The sequence below is a fragment of the Rhinolophus sinicus genome, linkage group LG14, assembly GCF_036562045.2.
Source record: "Rhinolophus sinicus isolate RSC01 linkage group LG14, ASM3656204v1, whole genome shotgun sequence".
Classification (NCBI taxonomy): Eukaryota; Metazoa; Chordata; class Mammalia; order Chiroptera; family Rhinolophidae; genus Rhinolophus; species Rhinolophus sinicus.
The window spans coordinates 45,731,394-45,751,126 of NC_133763.1; the positions used below are offsets into that span (position 1 = coordinate 45,731,394).

The 19,733-nt window shown below is 45.4% G+C and overlaps 1 protein-coding gene across 2 annotated transcripts in view; it reads right to left on the reverse strand.

Moving 5' to 3' along the window:
* Nucleotides 1-1,404: 1,404 nt before the first annotated feature.
* The window catches only part of TSPAN2 (tetraspanin 2), a 38,228-nt gene continuing 19,899 nt past the window's right edge, over nucleotides 1,405-19,733 (reverse strand). The window contains exons 3-8 of one of the 2 annotated variants that reach the window (XM_019730341.2): nucleotides 13,991-14,088; nucleotides 12,642-12,716; nucleotides 11,298-11,396; nucleotides 9,988-10,065; nucleotides 4,035-4,118; nucleotides 1,405-1,530 (exon numbers count right to left, since the gene is read on the reverse strand). In XM_019730341.2, coding sequence (XP_019585900.1) covers nucleotides 1,465-1,530; nucleotides 4,035-4,118; nucleotides 9,988-10,065; nucleotides 11,298-11,396; nucleotides 12,642-12,716; nucleotides 13,991-14,088 — 500 coding nt within the window. In that variant the 3' untranslated portion in view covers nucleotides 1,405-1,464. The remainder of the gene's footprint in view (nucleotides 1,531-4,034; nucleotides 4,119-9,987; nucleotides 10,066-11,297; nucleotides 11,397-12,641; nucleotides 12,717-13,990; nucleotides 14,089-19,733) is intronic. The other variant, XM_019730340.2, reaches the window with a different exon arrangement.

The following is a 19,733-nucleotide window of genomic DNA, read 5'->3' on the forward strand; positions in this document are numbered from 1 at the left end:
CTTTCACTTTTGTGTGGCCTTTGAAAAAAAACAAAAAACAAAAAACACCCCTCCACAATTTACTAAATATACCAAGTTGTTAAAAATTGGCAAATACGTCAATTTAAATCCTTATTTTGGGTTTATATACCTAACACAAAGCCTCAAGATCATAGAAGAACATGAAAGTTGTATTTTTATGCGGGACTTGCACAGAAAAAACACAGATTTCTGCTGTGTGTGTGGAAGAATTTTTGTTTCCTTGTGTTGTCTTTGTTGTGTGCACACAACCAGGAGAAGATGCTTTTCTTTGTTTATTTTGGTTTGGCCAAGGATGCTCATGATATAATATTTGAATTATGAAGGATTTTGTTTATTTTAAGTGGTGAAAACTGTAGTTCTTATTCTATGAAGAAAAATTCTCTTGGTGAATAAATAAGAAAAATACAAAAAATTAGGAAAATATGTAAACTCAAGTTATGAGGTATTTCAAAGACACAGTGCCAATAAAAACTGTCTTGCCCACAATTTGCAACTACCAGATCTCTTACTTCAGTCTTCCTAGTCTTCCTTACATTTGGAGAAACACAGAAAAGTTTGAGATAAAAGCCCTTTTGTGGATGTGAGGGTTGCAGTAGTTCAGAGCAGAGTCAGAAAGGGAAAGTAATAAAGGAATATTAAAATGTCTCTATATAAGAACAAAAATATCTCCTTAAAAAGTCCTTAAAAGGTTTTTTTTTTTTTTTTTTACCTAGTCCTAAAAGTACTCACTTTTATAGGACACATGATTGTCTATGTGACTGCTCTTTCCAGAGGGAGGTTTTTTTTGTTTTTAAATACTTGGAAAGTATGACTTATTCAAATTAGATTTTCCATGCTATATTTAGTTTTACAGATGTGTTTAGTTCTAAAACTGTGGTTTACTGTATTCTGGGGAGAGTATGTATATAAAAAAATCCCAGGAAACCCTTACGCTCTACTCAGTCAATTTTTTTTTCAGACACAGTCAATTTTAACATTATACCGTGCTCTCTCAATTCCTGTAGCTTTATTGCTTCCCTTATCTAGAAATCCCTGAATTCCTGTGGCTAGAGGCTGAGAAACTGATCCATTATTATTTTTTTTGAAGAGCCAACTTTTTAAAGTTTATCGAAGTTTTTGATCGCTTTCTGAGCGTTAAATATGTTGTTCTCTCACATCACAAGAATCAGGAATTCCCACCCAGCAAACCAATTTCATTCTATATAATGCATATACCAGAAGCACACAGATCACACACGAATATGCTCTCAGCCAGCACACATGGGCATTCACTCAAGGGGTCCACCAGTCATGAGCCAAACATACATACATGTGCAAATGTACAATTGACAGCAAATTATTTTAGATCCTAATGTCCTTTGAATATTAAAAAATGAGACAGGAGACAGCTCCTGTGACATTTATATGAAAGCTCTAGATTGCAATTTTCATGTAGAAGTAACTTCATATCACATCTCGTGAGTTTCGTATCGCACAGCAGAGGACCATGCTAAATATCATGCCAAAGATCTGAAACAGAAGAAAGCACTTTATTAATGATTTTCAAATGATAAAAATTGATAAGAAGGTCAGCAAACTGCCTGCATATCTAACTCAAGTTAACCAAATAATTATAACCAATAATACTGACATTTTTATATGTGCTGCTTAATTATGCCGACTGGTTAAAGACGTCCATATTAACTTTGCTTCAAATGCATTCCTACTTTATTATTGTTAAAAAAAATAACAAGGCTCTACTTTAAGAAAAGGGCTCTATTTCTAGCTTATAGCACAGTTCTTAATAATTGTAAAAGACTTGTAATACACTACTGGTTTTGGCATTTTATATTTCAGGGTAATCCCAGATCTCTTATATATTTATTTTGAAAATTGTTTATAACCACTAGTTGTTTATGCTTGTGTTCTAAGCAGTTTTGTATTGTTGGAAAAGCTTTGAGTTTTTGCAACAGTGACCATATTAATATTAAAAGTGGAGTATGTCTTCATTCCTGGTCCATGTTTAAGTATAAATGATGCTTCACTCTTCAACTCAATAGTTTTACCAAAGCATAAACTGATGTGTTTGAGCTATGCTATTACTGATGTCTTCTAGCTCTTGGGTACTTTTTTGAGAAGTCAAATACTTGGCAAAATCAATAGCCACTTATATGGTTGGAATAGAATGTTACCAATAGATCGTCTTGTCCTCAATCATGCCCCCCACAATTTTGCAGAACCTGTGGAACGCTATCTGTGGGCACAATGTCGGTAAACTACTGTCAGTGTTTATTTAAAGAAATCAGTACCATCATTCTCGGGTCTCTCCTCAATGCCATCCTGCATCAGACTAGGATTTATAAATACTAAATTAAAGAGGACATGTATTTATCAGTAATTTCAGAAGGGAAGAGGTAGACTTCAGTAAGGGGATAGCCAGGAGGAGGGCTCCAAGCTTCTAAGTGACAGAACTCAGGACAAGTGTGTGGCAGGGGAGACACCTAATGGACATTTGGTTAACCGATTACACTTAGGAAGAAAGGAATTAAAGGAGAAACTCTGGGGTGCCCATTCAACAGGGCCAACAGAGGGCAGTCCCCAAGGTTGTAAGGTTGGATGCAACCCCTACCTTTATCTGGGTTGAACTCTGAAGGGATCCCCTCAGAGAGAAACCTTCCCAGTCTCATCCTGCCACTGTCACGAGTCAGAGGTGACCGCTTCTAGGATGCTTATAAATGGAGACTATAGAATTGTGAGGAAGACCTGTTGATACTTCTATTATACAAAACTTCTGCCTCAGAATGGCTGTCAGGCTCGCCCCAGAGCAGGTGGGGAGGGCCTGAGTATGGTATTGTCCCTGGATTGGGAGGTACCTCAGCATAGTGTTTGCACCCACTGCCCCACCCCTCTGTACTCTAAATACAGAAAAAAGGAAAGATGGCTTTTGTGTCCCCTTGCAATTCCCACTGCCGCTGCCTTAGCTTAGGCCATGAATTAATCTACATAGAGGGCTGGACGGTAAGTACTGCCTTAGCATTAGCTAAGATCACTCAACCCCTGGACAATGGAAATCACCTCTTTAGTGGCCCTACCTCACTCCAATCTTGCTTCCCTCCAACTTGAGCTCCTGGCTGTACCACAGGTCCTTCTAGCCCTCCGGGGCTCCCCTTTCTCTACCTTAAGGGTGAAACCCAACCTCTCAAAAGAACACACAAAAACCTCAGTTATGTGGCCCCTCACACCCTCCACTGTCCGTGTCATCTCTTGCTTGCTACTCCTCCTGCCCCCATCGATTCTTGCACACTCTTCTTTTGTCCTTTACAAGTACTGAGCCAGCTCCGGGCCCTGGGTGCACTCTGCGTCACCGTTTTGCATACGCTATTCCCTTTGCCGGGATTCTGGGTGTGGGAATACACAGATTATACACAGAGCTGGCTTTTATTAATCACTATGTTTCAGACACTTCCTATGAATTCATTTCGACCAATACTTTATATGTATTGTCCCGTTTCATCTTTAGAGCAATCTTAGGAGGTTGGTACATTAAAATCCTCATTTTACAGGTGAAGAAATGGAGACACAGAGAAATGAAGAAGCTTTATCCTGATCCCAGTGCTTGTGAGTACGGAAGCTAGAGGTAAATCCAGACATTGCGCTATCTGCCTCTGCCAATCATGGGTGAGAGAGATTAACCAATGCATTACTTTACTGTTCTAACAGTAGGAAGAGACCCAGAATTGAAAATCACTTGTCTAATGTAAGCATGGTGGCTTTGAAATGGGAAGTTATTGTAACGATAAACTCAAGGTCATCATTAGGTTAAAGTTGAAATTTGTATCATGTTTTAGAGAACTAAGTATTATTAATGTAGTGTCTAATTAGCTTTGTTCTTAGAAGATGTCCTGTTAACAAATGCCTTTGTCTTTTAGGAGAAATCTCTCCCAAGATACTGCCATCACACTTGAAGAGAAATAAGATGCAAAGGTTCAAGCCTTCTTACAGGACACAAAAGGTATGTTCTGGAACTCTCTCACCGTAAGACCTGCAATTCCAATACCGACAATCCCCATGAGCTGGAGCTTGGCACTGATGACGGTCTCAATTTCATCAATGCAATTCTGATTTGGAAAAAAAAAGTCAGGAATAACAACTGATGGTACAATTGTCCCCCACCCCCACCTCCACGGTACATGTTCTAAGACCCCCAGTGGATGCCTGAAACCACGGATAGTCCCGAATCCTATATACACTGTTTTTTTCTATACATACACACACACCTTTTCACTTAAAGGAAGCACTTCACAGCTTCTCTTTGGCATATCTGAATTGCCAGCATCACTAACTCTTGCACTTTGGGGCCATTATTGAGTAAAATAAGGGTCACTTGAATACAAGCACGGGGACACAGCGACAGTTGATCTGATAACCGAGAGGGCTACTAAGTGGACAAAGGATGCTTCCTTCACGTGCCAGGCAGGACAGAGTGGGGCAGCGCGAGATTTCGTCACGCAATTCAGAATGGCGTGCAATTTAAAACATACGAATTGGTTTATTTCTGTGATTTTCCATTTCATATTTTTGGACCGTGTTTGACCACGAGTAACTGAAATGGAGAGAGAAGGCATGGATACGGGGGAATGACTGTATGTGTGACTCATCACTCTGACCAGTCCTTTCTCTTCTCTACAGAGCATTCTGTGAGAGTTCATCCTTGTCAGCTTCTGCCTGTATTTAAACCATTCCTCTTAGATAGCATCATTTTGATAACCTCAAAGCAAAAATGTAGTTTGAGGGGAAAAAAAATACAATCCTCTCCTTTTGGTGAAATTTTCCTATGTAGGCCAATGGCTACTTCAGAACCATGGCTGGAGGAAGCTATTCTGGGAACTGAGGCATTTAAAAATGTGGGGCCTCTTCTTACTTTCAGCAAATAAAAGTAAGTAAAATATCCCTTTGCTTTCATATTATCATTTGTAGTTTAAAAGGCTTTCTGTCCAATTTACTATGCAAAGTAGGCATTACCTACCATGTTTCCCCAAAATAAAACCTAACCGGAAAATAAGCCCTAGCATGATTTTTCAGGATGACACCCCCTGAACAGAAGCCCTAATGCGTCTTTTGGAGCAAACCTTAATATAAGACCCAGTCTTATTTTCGGGGAAACACGGTAGTAAGAAGCTAAAAAGTCTGTACAGGTTCAAATTAAATGAAGGAAAGCCAAGTATAGGGAGCTACAGGGCCATTCTCTTCCATGGTGGCTGAGCTGGGTGGGTTCCTATCCTTTCATCTGTGCCCCATAGAGACATGTGCAAGGCAGGGTCAAAGACCTTCACAAATGGAGGGAATTTGAACAGGGAGCAGATAGGTCACTGCAATTGTAATTAGTTTCTTTAGCTTCTATTTGAGGTCCTCTCAAGTACAGAGGTTGGCGCTCAATCCAATCCTGTCCCCAGGCTGCCCAGCTTATCACTTGTCAGCTCCCTCTGATAACCACATAAGCTCTGTGAAACCCTTACCATTACCCTCATGTCTCCTATCACACTTCCTTCATTCATCATTCATTCATTCAAACGTTTCTCGAGCATCAACCTTGCATCAGCCACTGGAACGGCGTGGAGGCTCTGAAGATTGTAAGACATGGTTTCTTTTGCCCTCAGGGAGCTCACAGTTCAGAGAAAGACAGAGACCCACAAAAAATAATTACCATCCATTCTGGTAAAAGTTTGAGAAGCACCAGATTGTTTCTCCCTTACTTACTGAAGGAAATGGGAGTCAACCTATAGAAATTCTTCCAACCTTCCTCTTTTTTTACCTATAAACTTTACATGCTCCATTCACTCAATGCCAGGCACTGTCGAAGGTCATGAGTGGGCAAACTGAACCAGACAGCATGGCTCTTTCTTTCTCTCTCATTCAAGGCAAAGCAGTGCCCTTCTCTGTTGAGAGAACCCCTTCACCAGCTCTGGATCTCATTCCCTCTCAGCGTCTCAGGAAGCCTGTGCTGTCACTTCTCTTTTTTCCTTCCTATACATTCACCGGCCCCTTTTCTATGACATTCCCACTCATCATACAGACACATGCTCACGGTTTTCAGTGTAAAACAAAAAAATCCCTTCTAACCCTGCCCTCCTCTGGCTCTGCCCACATCCCCTTTCTTTCACAGCCAACTTTTTTATGTGAAAAATAAACTAACCAAATATGTATTGGTTTACTTAGTTATAAAAGGAATATGGGCTTATTGTTGAAATTTGGAAAATGGATGTAAAAAAAAAAAAAGAAAATAAGAAACATTTGTTCTCCTACCACTAAAGATAATCACTAACATTTTTTGGTGTGTTTTTAAATGCAAAGACACACACTTAATTCATGCTTGATATAAGCTTTTTAAACTTAACATTAAACTTCAAAAACATCTTTTTTCATTAAAAATTCTTTGAAATGGTGACTCTTAGTGGCGGGGAAACACTTTGCCATATGGTAGTACATAATTTATTAATTATTTACATAATTTATTAATTATCCCTATTGTAACATGTTAATGGCATATCCAGGATTGTGTTCTTATGAATAACACCGCAGTGACTACCCCGACACAAAAGTCTGTCCACACCTCTGATTTCTTTTCTGTAAAATAAAATTGAGAAGTGGAATTCCTGGATCAAAGGGTATGAACACACTTCACCCATTAGTCTTATATACTCATCCTGACTTCTAAACATTTTGTACCAGTTTCTCTGAAAATGCTCATTTCACATCATTTTTACCAATACTATATATTATTATTTAGAAAAAAAAAAAGTCTGGCCAATTTCATAGGTTAAAAAATGGCATCTCTTTGTTTTAATCTGCTATTCTTTTTAACAATTACATGAATTGCCTATATTTTTATGTGTTTAATGGTAACTTGGATTTTGTCTTTTCTGAACTCTCTTTTCCTGTCCTTAGCGCAAAGCCAAGCTATTTGAAAGGGTGCCCTCCCTCCTTACATCTCATTTCATGCAGCTTGGGCTCTGTCCTCACACTGCTCCTGACAAGTCACCAGTTACTTTTTAAATGCTCAAACCTGTCAGCTTTTTAGTAGACACTCGTGGGCTTTTAGTTCCCCACACAAACCATCTCCTATCCTGCTTCTGTGTTGTTGCTTATGGTGGTCCCTCTGCAGGCAGGTCGGCCCCTACCCTCTCCTGCCCACTGTTTGCTTAATTACTTCTCAGCCTTGAAGATTTAGCTGAAACATCACTATTCCCCAGGTCCCTCCAGCCTCCGGCCTCACCTCAGTGCACACTGCACTTTATCCATTTCTGTGTTCACGTCTGTATTAGACGGCAGTTCCTTGCGAGTAGAGACTTTGTGTCATTCATCTGTGTTTCTGCAGTGCTTGGCACAAGGTAGGCGGTCGGTACATGTAGAACCGACCTCAAGGGCAGCACCTGGCCCTGGGGACCATTCCCTCCTCCCACCGTGGGTCTCCTCACTTGTGTCTGCCCGCTCTTCCTAGTTTCCTTATTTGGCGGTTCTTCCTCTGCCCATCTTTAAATGTTATTGCTCCCCCGAGTATTCTCCTTGTCCTTTTCTTCTAAACCGAATGGATCAAATTTAATCTACAGCTTTAAGATTCCCAAAGCTCTCTCCTGAGCCACACACCAGATTTTCCAACTGCCTATTGGGCGTTTCCACTTGGAAGTTCCACTGGCTCCTCAAAAATCACCGTGTTAAACACTGACCTCACTTTCTTTTCTCTGAAACATGCTCCTCTATTCCTCAGCTCAATAAATGATACTATCATCTGTCCAAATGGTGAAGCCAGAATCCCAGCAGTGGATTCCTCCTTCATTTCTCATGTCTCACTGGTCCCCAGGTCCTGCAGATTTTGTTTTCTAAATGGCCTTGCCCTCTCCATTCCTGCTGCTCAGCCCAGCTTGTTACCGGTTAACGTCTCTTGCCTGACAGCGAGGAGAGCAGCCTTCCCACCGTCTCCGTGGCTCCAGGCACACATTTCCCATCAGTCCTCCGTGTTGCTACTGCAGCAAACTCAGGAAAACGCAAATGCCATCCCACAGTCCACCGTCAATGGTTTCCTAAGCATCAGCGTGAAGTCTAGACGTCTGGCTCCACAAGAGTATTCGAGGCCCTTCAAGAACAGGTCCCTCCTCTTCAAAGGACTCATTTCGGTAGGGACCAGGGCTTTGAGCCACAACCCGTTGGCAGCACTTTCCTGGATGCAACTGCCTTCTCTTGCCTCCATGCCTGTGTCCTATCTCCTCTACCTGGAAAACTCATTCTCTTGTTTGCTTGCTGGACTCCTGTTCATCCCTCAAAATTCTTCCTAAGAATCACTAAGGGGAGCCTCCTGTGAACCCTCCCGTGGCCCTGGCTGAGCCTGCTGTGCGCCCTCTAGAGGACCCTCCACTCTTGCTACCACGTGGGGTAATGGCGCCCCTGCTGGATGGCGAGCCCTCGGAGGGCAGTGGCTGTCCTTATTCATTTCATCCAACTCAGAAGGACTTGGTAAGTGTTCAGAGGGTGATTCACAACACCAGCTGGGATTAAAGTCTCATCCATCCCTTCATGGCTGATACCTCAAGCATGATACCATTGTCCCCACATTCTCACATTTTCCTCTGTATTTCCCACACTGTACCTGTGCTTTCCCCAAGCAGGGCACTGAAACCACATGGCAAGTGTCACTGACGATCTTTTAAGTGCCAATCCAACAAATTATTCCCTGCCCTCACTTCCTCGTCCTCTTCCCAGCATTTGATTGTATTATGGACAAACCATTTCCTCCCTTTTTTCCCAGATGCCACTGTCACCGGACTCTTGCTGACTCCAACTCCTCCTTCACAGTCTCGTTCTGGCTTCTCGTCCTCAGCTTCCTCCTTAATTGACAGTGTCCCCTTCCACGCCTATGGTGGCAGCTGTCACCAATGTGTTGGGATTCCTCCACCTGAGTCTTCAGCGTAGATGACGAGTAAGTCCCACAGGCACGGAAAGTGCAAGCTTGACCAGAGCTGAAGCTGTCATCTGTCCCCAGGACCTGCTCCTTTCCCTGTACTCACCTGGCTCAATGAGTGGAGTCTCTACCCACCGTTCTGCCCACGCAGAAGCTGAGGTCTCAGCTTCCCTTACCTCCACACTCATGCCCAACAAGTTGCCCAGGCCTGTTCATTCCACCCTCTGAACACCTCTGAATCTGTTGCTTCCTCTCCCTACCCACAGTAGTGACTTGCTCTCGCCCCTCATTTACGTGACCTCCCTCCATTAGTCTCTAACCTTCTCTTCTCTAACCAGGCACACCCAACAGCCTAAATATTCTTTCCACAATGCAAAACTTATGTTAATATTCTGCGCTTCCCCAAGCTTCCAAGTGTGAAATCATGCCTCCACTTGCCTCTCCAAAAATGTCCCTCACCATTCCCTCTGGACTCCCTGCTCTCCTGCAGTCCTGGAGGGTCACACTGCCAAGGCCTCTGTCCCTGCCGCTCTCTGGGCCTGGAATGGCCTTCCTTTGTCAAAACTCAGCTCAGGGATCCCATCCTCTGTGAGGCTTTCCTAAGTCCGCTGCGTCTCCACTGTACTCCGTCCAGAGTTCCGGAGTAGCACCACCTGCCTTGCCCAGTCTGCAGAGCCACTGAGGCAGGGACCGTGTGCTTTTCCTCTTAGAGTCCTCATAGCCTGGCACAGTGCCTGACACATAGCACTTAATAATGGAACATGTATTAGTGCTGTGACCCCCATGCAGAGGCATGGGGCAACATTCTCGGGGTGCACACCTCTGGCCCTGGTGACCTTCATGAATGCCATAGCACTTGCATCATTCCCTAGGGTGCTGGGAGACTGGGACTCGGCACTGCTTCGCCAGAGAATAACGCCAGGGCATAGAAGGCACTGGGAGAGGGCCTTCTAGAATCAATCACCCCCTCCATCCAAAGGGCAAGAATCAACTTACACTCCAGGCAAGACAGGACCCCTGCGAGAGAAGCTCACCTTGTGTCCTTGTCCTAGAAGCTCCTTTGGGCATGTGGGCTGGACCAGTTCAGAGCTCTCTTTTCCGCAGCACTGAAACTAGAGAGTCAGAAAGAGCTTTGAGGACACGGGAGGGAGAAGCAGCAGCTGCAAGTCTGGGCACCCCTGCTAAGGGCTGGGGGTGCCGTGGCAGAAAAGCAGCTACGCGGCCCCGTCACCGCAACCCAAACCGCCATTTCTGGAAAGAGAGCGAAGAGTCACATAATTGTGCTAGCAAAATAAGAAAATGACTTCTCTAAAGTTGTCTGAGTTTTATGATGGGAAGTGACACAAGGCAACCCAAACAAGGCAAGGAGTTAATTGACAGTGTCTGTGTAAACTGCTGTTTTTTAGACAGAATTTGGGCCTTGAGAGTTTTTCTTTCAGCCTGGGAATTAATTTAACCTGCAGAGAAGCTGAAGTTTTTATGAGCTTCAGGAAAGGCTCTTTAACTGTGGGCAGTCTGGGTTGGAGGGGAAAAGTGACTGCAGTAAACTCCAGGGGCTAAAAAACCAGGGCATGAAGACTGGGCAGCAAACAGGTATCCTACCTCAGTGCCGGCCCTCCAGAGACAAAGGAGCCTGTGTGCTGCCTGATGTCCCTGGTGCAGCTGAGGCGGAACAGGATAAATAGCTGGCACCTCCCAGGACACCCCGTGACAGCCTAGAACTGGGCGACCTGAAAACACTTGGCAGGAGCCCGTAGCTCCTTCTCTGTATCACAGCGGTTAAGAAATCAGGACCACTCTGGCTTGGCTCGTCTCCTCCGTTCGCTTTCCTTGATTAACTGCGTGTAACTCTGAGCTCTGCTCTGTCGGCACATTCCCACAGGACATTCCCGGAGAAAGGGAGCGTGGCTGACTCACGCTGCACCCCTTCCTTTTACACACGAGGGAGCTGAGTGACTATGAGGAGGCGAGAAACTTGCTCAAGGTCACAGAGCTGTCCAGAGGCAGAGCTGCAGCTGCAAAGAGCTTTTCAGGGTTGTCTCGTTATCCCACGATGCCACTCTGGGAGAGAACCCGATATTTACTGGGGCTGTTTTCTTGCAGTTCTTGTTTGTACTACTGTGTCTCTTTGGGGCCCATGTCCTGACGTCCCCTCATGAACTCTGTGTGTTAGGCCTCTTTCTCTCCCAGGTCCTATACATGACGCAAACTGTGGCTGCCATGAGGGCTGAAATAGAGCCTCCCTGAATTTATTCTTATTTTTAATCCAGGTGAGCAGAAAGAACCCGGTTCATGGATCCTCTTTAGAAGATGCGATATTACAGGAAGAAGGAAAGTTACTTACTGTTGAGTGGAAGGTAATGAGAGTCCCATTTCCCTTTTCCCTGTCTTTAAGGTAGTCATTGTACGCTTCTTCATACATGGTCTGAACATGTCGTATAGCCTGAGAAAAATACCAGAAAAACCAAGGGGACGATGAGTGGGAAGTTGCAAATGTTTGCCTCTCATCAAAGCAAACCCGCTCTTCCTTACCCTTCAAAAATATGGCCTTTCCATACGTTTATCTGTATTTAAAGATAATTCTGCATAAATGGAACAGATTCTAGATTCTGGAGTTTCTAAGATACTTTTGAAGATGGAAGGCTAGAGTAACCAAGAACAATTTCCATAGACTGGAGAGATTCCTTAGAGTGGACATTCTCACACCTGAATGGACATCAGCGTGAACCGGACCCCAGATTTGTGGCCCCACTCAGTTTGTACAGCCAGGGCTGGGAGCTATGCATTCTCCGTGCCCCACTGGTTCAGTGTACTCAAGTTTTTTCATGACATGGTTTGAAAGGTGTTCTTGACCAAAGAAAACCATTTCAGTACTCAAATATCACATAAAACTTGGAGAATGCTTTTACTAATATAAAGACAGGAGACCCCAAATCCATAGAGATGTCAAAAAATCCTAAGATCTAATTTGTTTAACCTACAAATATAACCAGCTACTTTAGAAAATCCAATGGAGGTGATATTTACTTTACATATTCACCATTTTTTAAAATCTAAAATAAATTCATAAACACAATATTGACTGCACATGAATTTATGTGAAACATAGTAAACTTAAGATTCCATTCTTCCTCCTGTTCCTTTTCCCTCCTCTCTTTCCCAAAGTGGGTTTTAACCTTCTGAAACGGCCACTCATTCTGTGAGTTCTCCTGATGACCTAGTCTGGACACCTACAGTTTGAGCAGAAATCAAAATAAACTAGCTTTACCAGCAAAGAGATCAGGCTTTAGTCTTTGAGGCCAACCCCTCAGGACAAATGACAGTCACAGGATGAGAATGCACATTCTTCCCCTCTCTCTCTCTCTCTCTCTCTCATGTCTGCAGTCAAACCTCTACCCCATTTCAAACGGAATGATCTTCTACTAGAGATCCTTTAAAATGAAATAACCGACCCCTTCATAAATCTAATGAAAGCTATGAGGTATCTCCCCAGAAAAACGTGTGCATACTCATATACACATATGCTTAGTTCTGTACAATACTTCTAGGTTAAGAAGTTCTCTGTAAATGATAATTATGGGGGTTACTTGGTTTTGTCATATCATGGGTAGCAATATCCCCATATCTTATGCCATAAAGAGAACACTGTAACCATCATAAAAAGAAATTGTAAGTAATTTTTACTTACTACATCCTTGCCTATAAAAGCAAACACTCCAGTGGTTACTTCAGCAGCAAATATCACCAGTAGGCAGGTGAAAAACTGCAGAGAGAAAATACTTCATTAATGCAATACCTTTCCATTTATTTAGCCTCTTTGAAAAACATTAGGGAAGGTTGTTACTTCAAATTGACCTAACAGGAAGCATTTGCCCCTTAATCGCCTTGTAGTTTGATTATTCATTCATTCACTCATTAATTCATTCGGCAATTGTTTATTGAGCATTTCCTTTGTGCTAGGTACTGTCCTTGGTGCTGGCTCTACAGTGGTGAATAAGGTAAGATCCCCATGTCTCTGCTACCAGGGACCTCATATATGATAAATGAATAAAGCAATAAAAATGTTGAATAAGATTATTTCAGATAGTGATATAAAAATCCCACCACCTAGAACTGTGCCTGCACCTACATGTTCAATGAACACTTGGTGAACAAAGGAGGTTCTATAAAGACACAAAATAAGACCAGGAGGTGGAGAATGGCTGGTGCGGCCTGGCTTTGGGGAAGGTGTGATCTGACTGCACAGCCTGGAAGGCTTCTCTGAGGAGAGGGACTGAGGCGAAGCTGCCTTCTGGCTAGATTTCTGTTTCGGTCTGTTGGGTCTGCTCTGATCTAACTCAGTTCAGGGATAAAAGGACAGAGAGCTGCTCAGCCACAGTGGAAAGAGACGGAACGGAGGGCTGAGGAAATGAGTTTGCAACTGTACATAGCAAAACCCAAAGACTGCAATGACGAAGGAGAGGCTGCCCAATAAAGCTGCTGTTTCTGACTCCTCGTGGAGAAATATGAAAACGTCCTCTCCTCCTGCCCCTCTTCTTCCTTCTCCTGGTTTCCCTTAGGCCACACTGGCATGGGCTGCATGCACGGCACTGAACTAAAGTTATTTCACTTTTTAAGCAACAGAGGCTGCTTGTTAAAATAAGCACAAGACGGGTGTGGGTTAAGGTACTGATCTCCAACAGCGATGCTTTTCTTGTAGATGACAGCACTTCCCTGGCTATTAGGAACCTGTCCGCTGCCTCAGTCGCTGTGAAATACTATTTTTAAAAGAACAATCATAATTGCCCCTTAACAATTATTAGGCACTTTTCCTCCCCAAACATCTTTACACGAATGACCTCATTCCTTCCCCTCCTGCCCACACACACTTTCATAAGAGGCAGGGAGAAAGATAACATTAATCTTGTGCAAGTGAGCAGGGAGAGGGAGTGAGTGCCAAGGTCTCGGTGGGTCGGAGGCTCAGCTGGCACTGGAGGCCAGACGTCGGGCTCCCTTCAGGCCAGTCCCCCCTCCTTTCCCCACTGGTGCCCCACTTACCGATCCCAGCACACACTGCGACTCCCGCATGGCCCCACAGCACCCGAAGAAGCCCACTGCCATCATCAGGGCCCCTGCTCCGACCAGCACGTACAGCCCTGTGGGAAGAGGGCAGAGGGGACGCTGACCACCCAGCTGGCTCTCCCCCCAGCACAGGGCTTCTGCCACAGGCTCCTCGGCCCCCAACACACACCACTGCTCCAAGGGCCCCGCAGGGTGGGGCATTCAGTAGTTAGTGATACAATGGGTGACGCTTGTCGAAGGCTTGCTGAGCCTTCACTCACCCACTTTAATCTGCACGAGGATCCTGAGAGGTAGAGGCTAAGTTATCCCCGATGCACAAAGAAAGCCCCAGCTTACAGAGGTGAGGGGACCCTCATGTCACATGCCCAGCAGGGATTGGAAACCTCACCTGGCGCTCTCGCACTGCCCGGGCTCATAATCACCTCACAGACCTCCTCTCTGCCAGGCTCTTACCGGTCAGATTCCCACCACCCCTGGAAAGTGGGTGTTACTACCATGCATGTGAAATTGATGAAATTAGTCCAGCTGCGGTCAGGAGCCAGTGCCAGAGCTGGGACACAAACCCACACCTCCCAGGAGCCCCTGGGCCTGTCTCTCATGGTGCTCTGGAACTGATGGCTGTCTCTGTCTCGTGAGAAGCCACGAGGACAAAGTGTCTGGGAGGGAAAGGGGGCTGATGATACGCCCAGGCACAGATGGGGAAGCAGGGAGAGGGGCGGACCCAGGGGGGGCTTTTGGTTAAGGAGAGGGGGGAGGACCCAGAGATAAGGCAATAAGGTGTGTGTGCATTATAGACTTTGGAGGGCAACGCCATATACACTGGACAGATGGGAGGCTGTTATAAGAACAGCCACTGAGGGGAGGTGAGATGGTAATATACACCAAATAACGTTAGTAATGCAACATTTGCGACATTTATTAAGGGCCTATTTTATCCACACGCTGTTCTCAGCATGTAGCACAGATTTATTAATTTAATCTTCATGAAGGAGGCATCACATTATTATCTCCATTTTTTAGACAGAGGAACTGGGCCCCGAAAGGTTAAGCAATTTGCCAGAGACCATAGAGCTGGGATAAAAACACCCATCTGCCTTTCAAGCCAGCTTGTCACCATGGCCCTGTCCTGCCTCTCCAGCAATAATAGTGGCCTTAATTCGGGTGGTAGTTTCACGTACCACGGAAGTCAAGCGACAGAGAAAGAAAAGGGCAGAAATGTTCTTGTTCAGAGAGAACTACAGCCAAGTCTTTCCTTGCTTCCTTCTCTGATCCCCAGATAAGTTAGAACACAATACAAGGCCTGGCACTTGACTTGCTTAGAATAATGTGAGTGGCCTCTATTTTATTTTTTTGCGTTTTATTCACATGAGTCACCTGGAAACCACTCCCATTCACCCGGAGGGTGGGGATCTGGGTCCCTCCCTCTGTGGGGAAACCCTGAGCCTGGCCTGCGGGGTGCCTCTAGGGGGCCCTCCAGGTGGTTTGTGGGGGCAGCAGGCAAGGCTGCTCTGCTTCCTGTTCTGCCCAGACTGTTCTCAGGGCCCGTTTCTGGGACGGGGAAGCCCTGGGTTCTGCAGTCCTGAGGCAGGTATTTATTTATTTCCTGCTCTGGCGACTCTGCCACTTCCTTCCTTTGCCATTTCTCTAAAAGAGCTATTTCACAGGGGAATGGATGGGGTAAGGAAAGAAAGGATTCCATATTTAAAATAATACTATCATTGTTCCCACTGCCTAAACATCTTATTGTTTTAAAAATTCTCTTTATTTTTCAAAACTCTTTCTATCATCTCATTGGCTCCTCGAAACAACCCCAATCGGTAAGGCAAGTGTTAGATTTCTGTTTTCCTCCTGGGGGTCAGGGAGGCAAGGTGGCTCCAGGCAGGACACCCAGGCCTGGAGCCCCATTCCCTCCCCACCGAGACAGGCCATAGGGCAGCCGGCAACACCACCTCACTCAGCTCCCTCACAGACCGTCTCACGGGTGGCCCACCTTATTATATAGATCTCCTGCTCACAACGGTCATCACCTCCCCACTGCTACATGACACCAGGACCCCCTGGGCCCTTAGCCTACATTCTAGCCACGTGGGAATTCACCAGGCTCTGACCCTACCTGCTCTTTTCCATTTTGTGTATTTGCAGGTTCTCATATATACTATGTCTTTCTCTGTAGATGTTAAGTGCACAGACAAACCTCATTCACCCTGCCTGGACTGTCCAGGACAAGGCAGAATTCCCAGTGCTGTTGGATGAGAGGATTAAGAAAGAGCAAGTCAAAGCTGAGGTTCTGGCTGTCTGCCATCGCCCATCTTGGCTTAGAGATGCATTCTGAGAAAACACCTCAGCAAACGTCCAAGAAGCGACCACAGGGCTGGGATCTCCCAAGGTCAAGCAGATGAGGACATGGCTGCACACCTGAGGAAGGGAAGAGGGGTGCTCCTGAGGAGGCAATGGACAGAGGGACGGGGCCCGAGGAGGACAGGACTGCTCCCCACAGCGACTCAGTCCCTCAGGCAACAATCCTTTCTGAACAATCCCTTTCTGAAATAATTTGCTTATTTGTACAATCTTCCATTCCTAGGCTTTCAGAATCCCAGAGCTCACAACAAAATACCCTGAAACTGCCCAAGCAGAGTAGCTCCAAACCCTGAGGCCTCTTCTTAGCAAACCTCTGTGTGGACGCGTGGGCCACGTGACTCAGCCCAATGCACAATGAGCCCTGCTGGAGGGAGCTGAAGGGAAAACTGCAAGTAATTCTACAAGTGGCAACATCCCACAGGCCTCCTGAATCCAGTTCCCAATCTGGTTGTAGTTCTCAGCATACCATAAGGCCACTGTGGCTTCCGGGGTGCCTTATCCTTTTCTGATTTGACCCTCAAATACAGCTGCTGAATGAACACATTGATGGAGTGTCGCATTTCAATTCCAAGATGGCTTCTGTAGAGCCCTCTCCCTCCCACCCAACTTGTGTGACAAGTGTCTGACCTATTTCCCAATTCCCCATGCTTTCCGAGCCCTAGTTCCCTCATTTTGAAAAAAAGAAAACACTTTGATAATTGCATTTTTTCACATCTGGGTCTTGTGATGGCAGCGGTCTCCAGGTGATCTGCTACTAGCAATTCCCTGACGATGCCATCGCTTGTTTCTCAGGTTTTCGCGTCTTCTTTTTCAGTTAAAGCATCATTTCAGGTAACACAGAAAGGAGACAGCAATCTCCTAAAAGCTTTGTCTCATTTTAAAACGCATCTCCCCACACACACCCTTTAGTGACCAGATAGTGGCACGATCATCAATTTCAGTGGCTTTTTGGCAGCAGATGGTTTCACATTTCCAGCTATTGACCATTTTTCATCTAAAAACATTTTTTTCTATGCCTCTGTGCAACTCTGCCTTCCTCCCCGCTTGCGCTGGATGTATATAACGACACCTGTATCCAGAATATTGGATGGCACTCAGGTTATGGGGAAGGGAAAGTGTCGGGTGCCCTGAAATAACAACAGCTATCAGTTATTGAGTACTGTTGTGAGAGCTTAACGTGTATTAGTCACGGAGTCATTTAACACAGCATAACCACCACCATTTCCGGGTGCCCTGCCTGCTCTCTACAGCCTCTGAACTGTGCACTTGGCAGGAACCTGCCCCGAGATCATAAGCAGAGCTACCCACTGTTCTCTCATTCTGACTCCCTGGCGTACGAACCACGCCTTCATCTTTCCTTCTTGTGTTCTCCCACGCCACCCACGGCCTGACTCTCCCCTCAGCCTGCCCTCATGACTGTAATACCTGCAGCTAATACATATCCAGGGCTCACTGCACAGCAGGTACTGTGCTGAAGCACATGCCTATGTTAAATCCTCTCCTCCTCACCTCGTCCTACGAGGTACGCAGATTTCACAGCTGAGGAATCAGGCACAGAGAAGTTCAGTCATTTCCCTAAGGTTTCATAACTCGTAAGGGGCAAAACTGGAACCGAACCAGGGGTCTGCTCCTAGGTGCACAGCCTAACTCCTATGCTTACACTTTTAGCAGGAACTCAGAAGAAGGGTGACTCTCTTAGCTTGAAAGCTGTTAATTTTGCAATCTGTAAATGCCAGGAGGTTTCTTTTGCTTCTTCCTTGAGCGGATCTGTCCTTGATGGTTTCTGAGGTTTCCTCTGAAAGTACAGGGCTGGGAGCCAGTAATCCAGGCCCACCAATGGTGGCTTTAGGTTTTTAATCCGCGATATGGCCATCATGACGTACTCTAACTTATAACAATGCATTTTTTTTTTTTTTATAAAATTGTCTCAATGATGTAAACTACAGCCCATCTCTTTTCTGCAGCTACCACGACTCTCAGGTACAACTGGAAACCAGGAAGTAAAAAAATCTTACCAGAGTGAGTCAGAGTATCTAAAAAGGCAAGCCAGCCCCTCAACATCCAGCACTGGAACACTTTCCTTACTCCTAACAGCCAGCCACAATCAAAGCCAGGCTCCGCAACTGAAAGCAGCAGGGAGAGACAGCTACAGCCCTCAGCGTGTGATGCTGGAGCGCCAACCGGCTGCTGTGTATGTGGGCAACCCCGTCATGGAGAAATCCTGCTAAGGCCCCTGCTCAGACATGACTTAATGTGCTGGAGCACACACCATCTCTCCAGTCTTCCAAGGGCTGAGGACATCGCTCCCTGGTCCGCACTCCTGGAAAGAAGACCCTCATGGTGTGTGTCCCTCCAAGAGGCAGCCCAAGACACAGACCGTAACAAGAAGCCAGAGAGGCAGGTTGGTGGAATTTGGAAGACACTGGGGGCTCCTCTCCCCAGTTCACTGAAAAATGAAAGTGGAGCGGTTTAGGACACAGCAGGTCGCCCAAGCTTTTCTTGCCACTAGGACCATTGTTGCCAGGTCCTCCTTTCTCCTTGTTAGCCACCAGTGGACACAGGTGCCCTGCATCAGCCTCCAGGCCTCGCAGGGACTCAGAGGCCCTTGAGAAGAGGCGGCCGGTGGCAGGCAGTCTCACTACCTCACTCTGTCCTTATTTCCGACTCCCCTCACAGCTGGATCCTCTCACCCTGTCCCCTGGCTGAGAAGCTGTGTCCAGATCTTTATCACAAGAAGGGACTTCCTCTCCATCACCAATGAGGATCCCAGAAAGGAAAGCATCCCCCCAAAGATGGAAGGATTTCTCCTCCAATGTGAGGCAGTCTGCCCAGAAGCAGGTCCCTCTCAGGGATGGGACTTTAGGCTGAGGCCCTATTTCTTTAAGAGCCACTTGAATGTGCCAAGCCTGTCCACCAACACTCTTTAACAAAGGGACGATAAGAGTTTAATGGGCTGATTGCCCTGGAACCTATTCTGAAAAGAAAATACACAGATCAGTGAACGATACCCTGTGATGTGAAGTTTTCCAAAAACTGGGCCTGCTTCTTTTTTAAAGTCCTACGTATGACCTCACCGCTCATTATGCAAGTCCCTAAATATGCATCCTGGCACTTTTTTCTTCTTGTTTTATTTCTAGGGAGCAGGTATCTTTCCTATTTGGAAAATTATTTATTGAGGAATGCAATAATTTCTATGAGCATGCATTTTGTTCTACTTATTTATATTATAGGAAAGGGAGAAAAGGTCCCTGACTTCTCAAGGACTATTTTTCTTGTTGCCACCACCCAAAGAGGCAGCATGGGGGAAACACAACAAGCACAGGCCTGGGTATCAGCAGATCTGGGCTGTAGGCTGAACCCC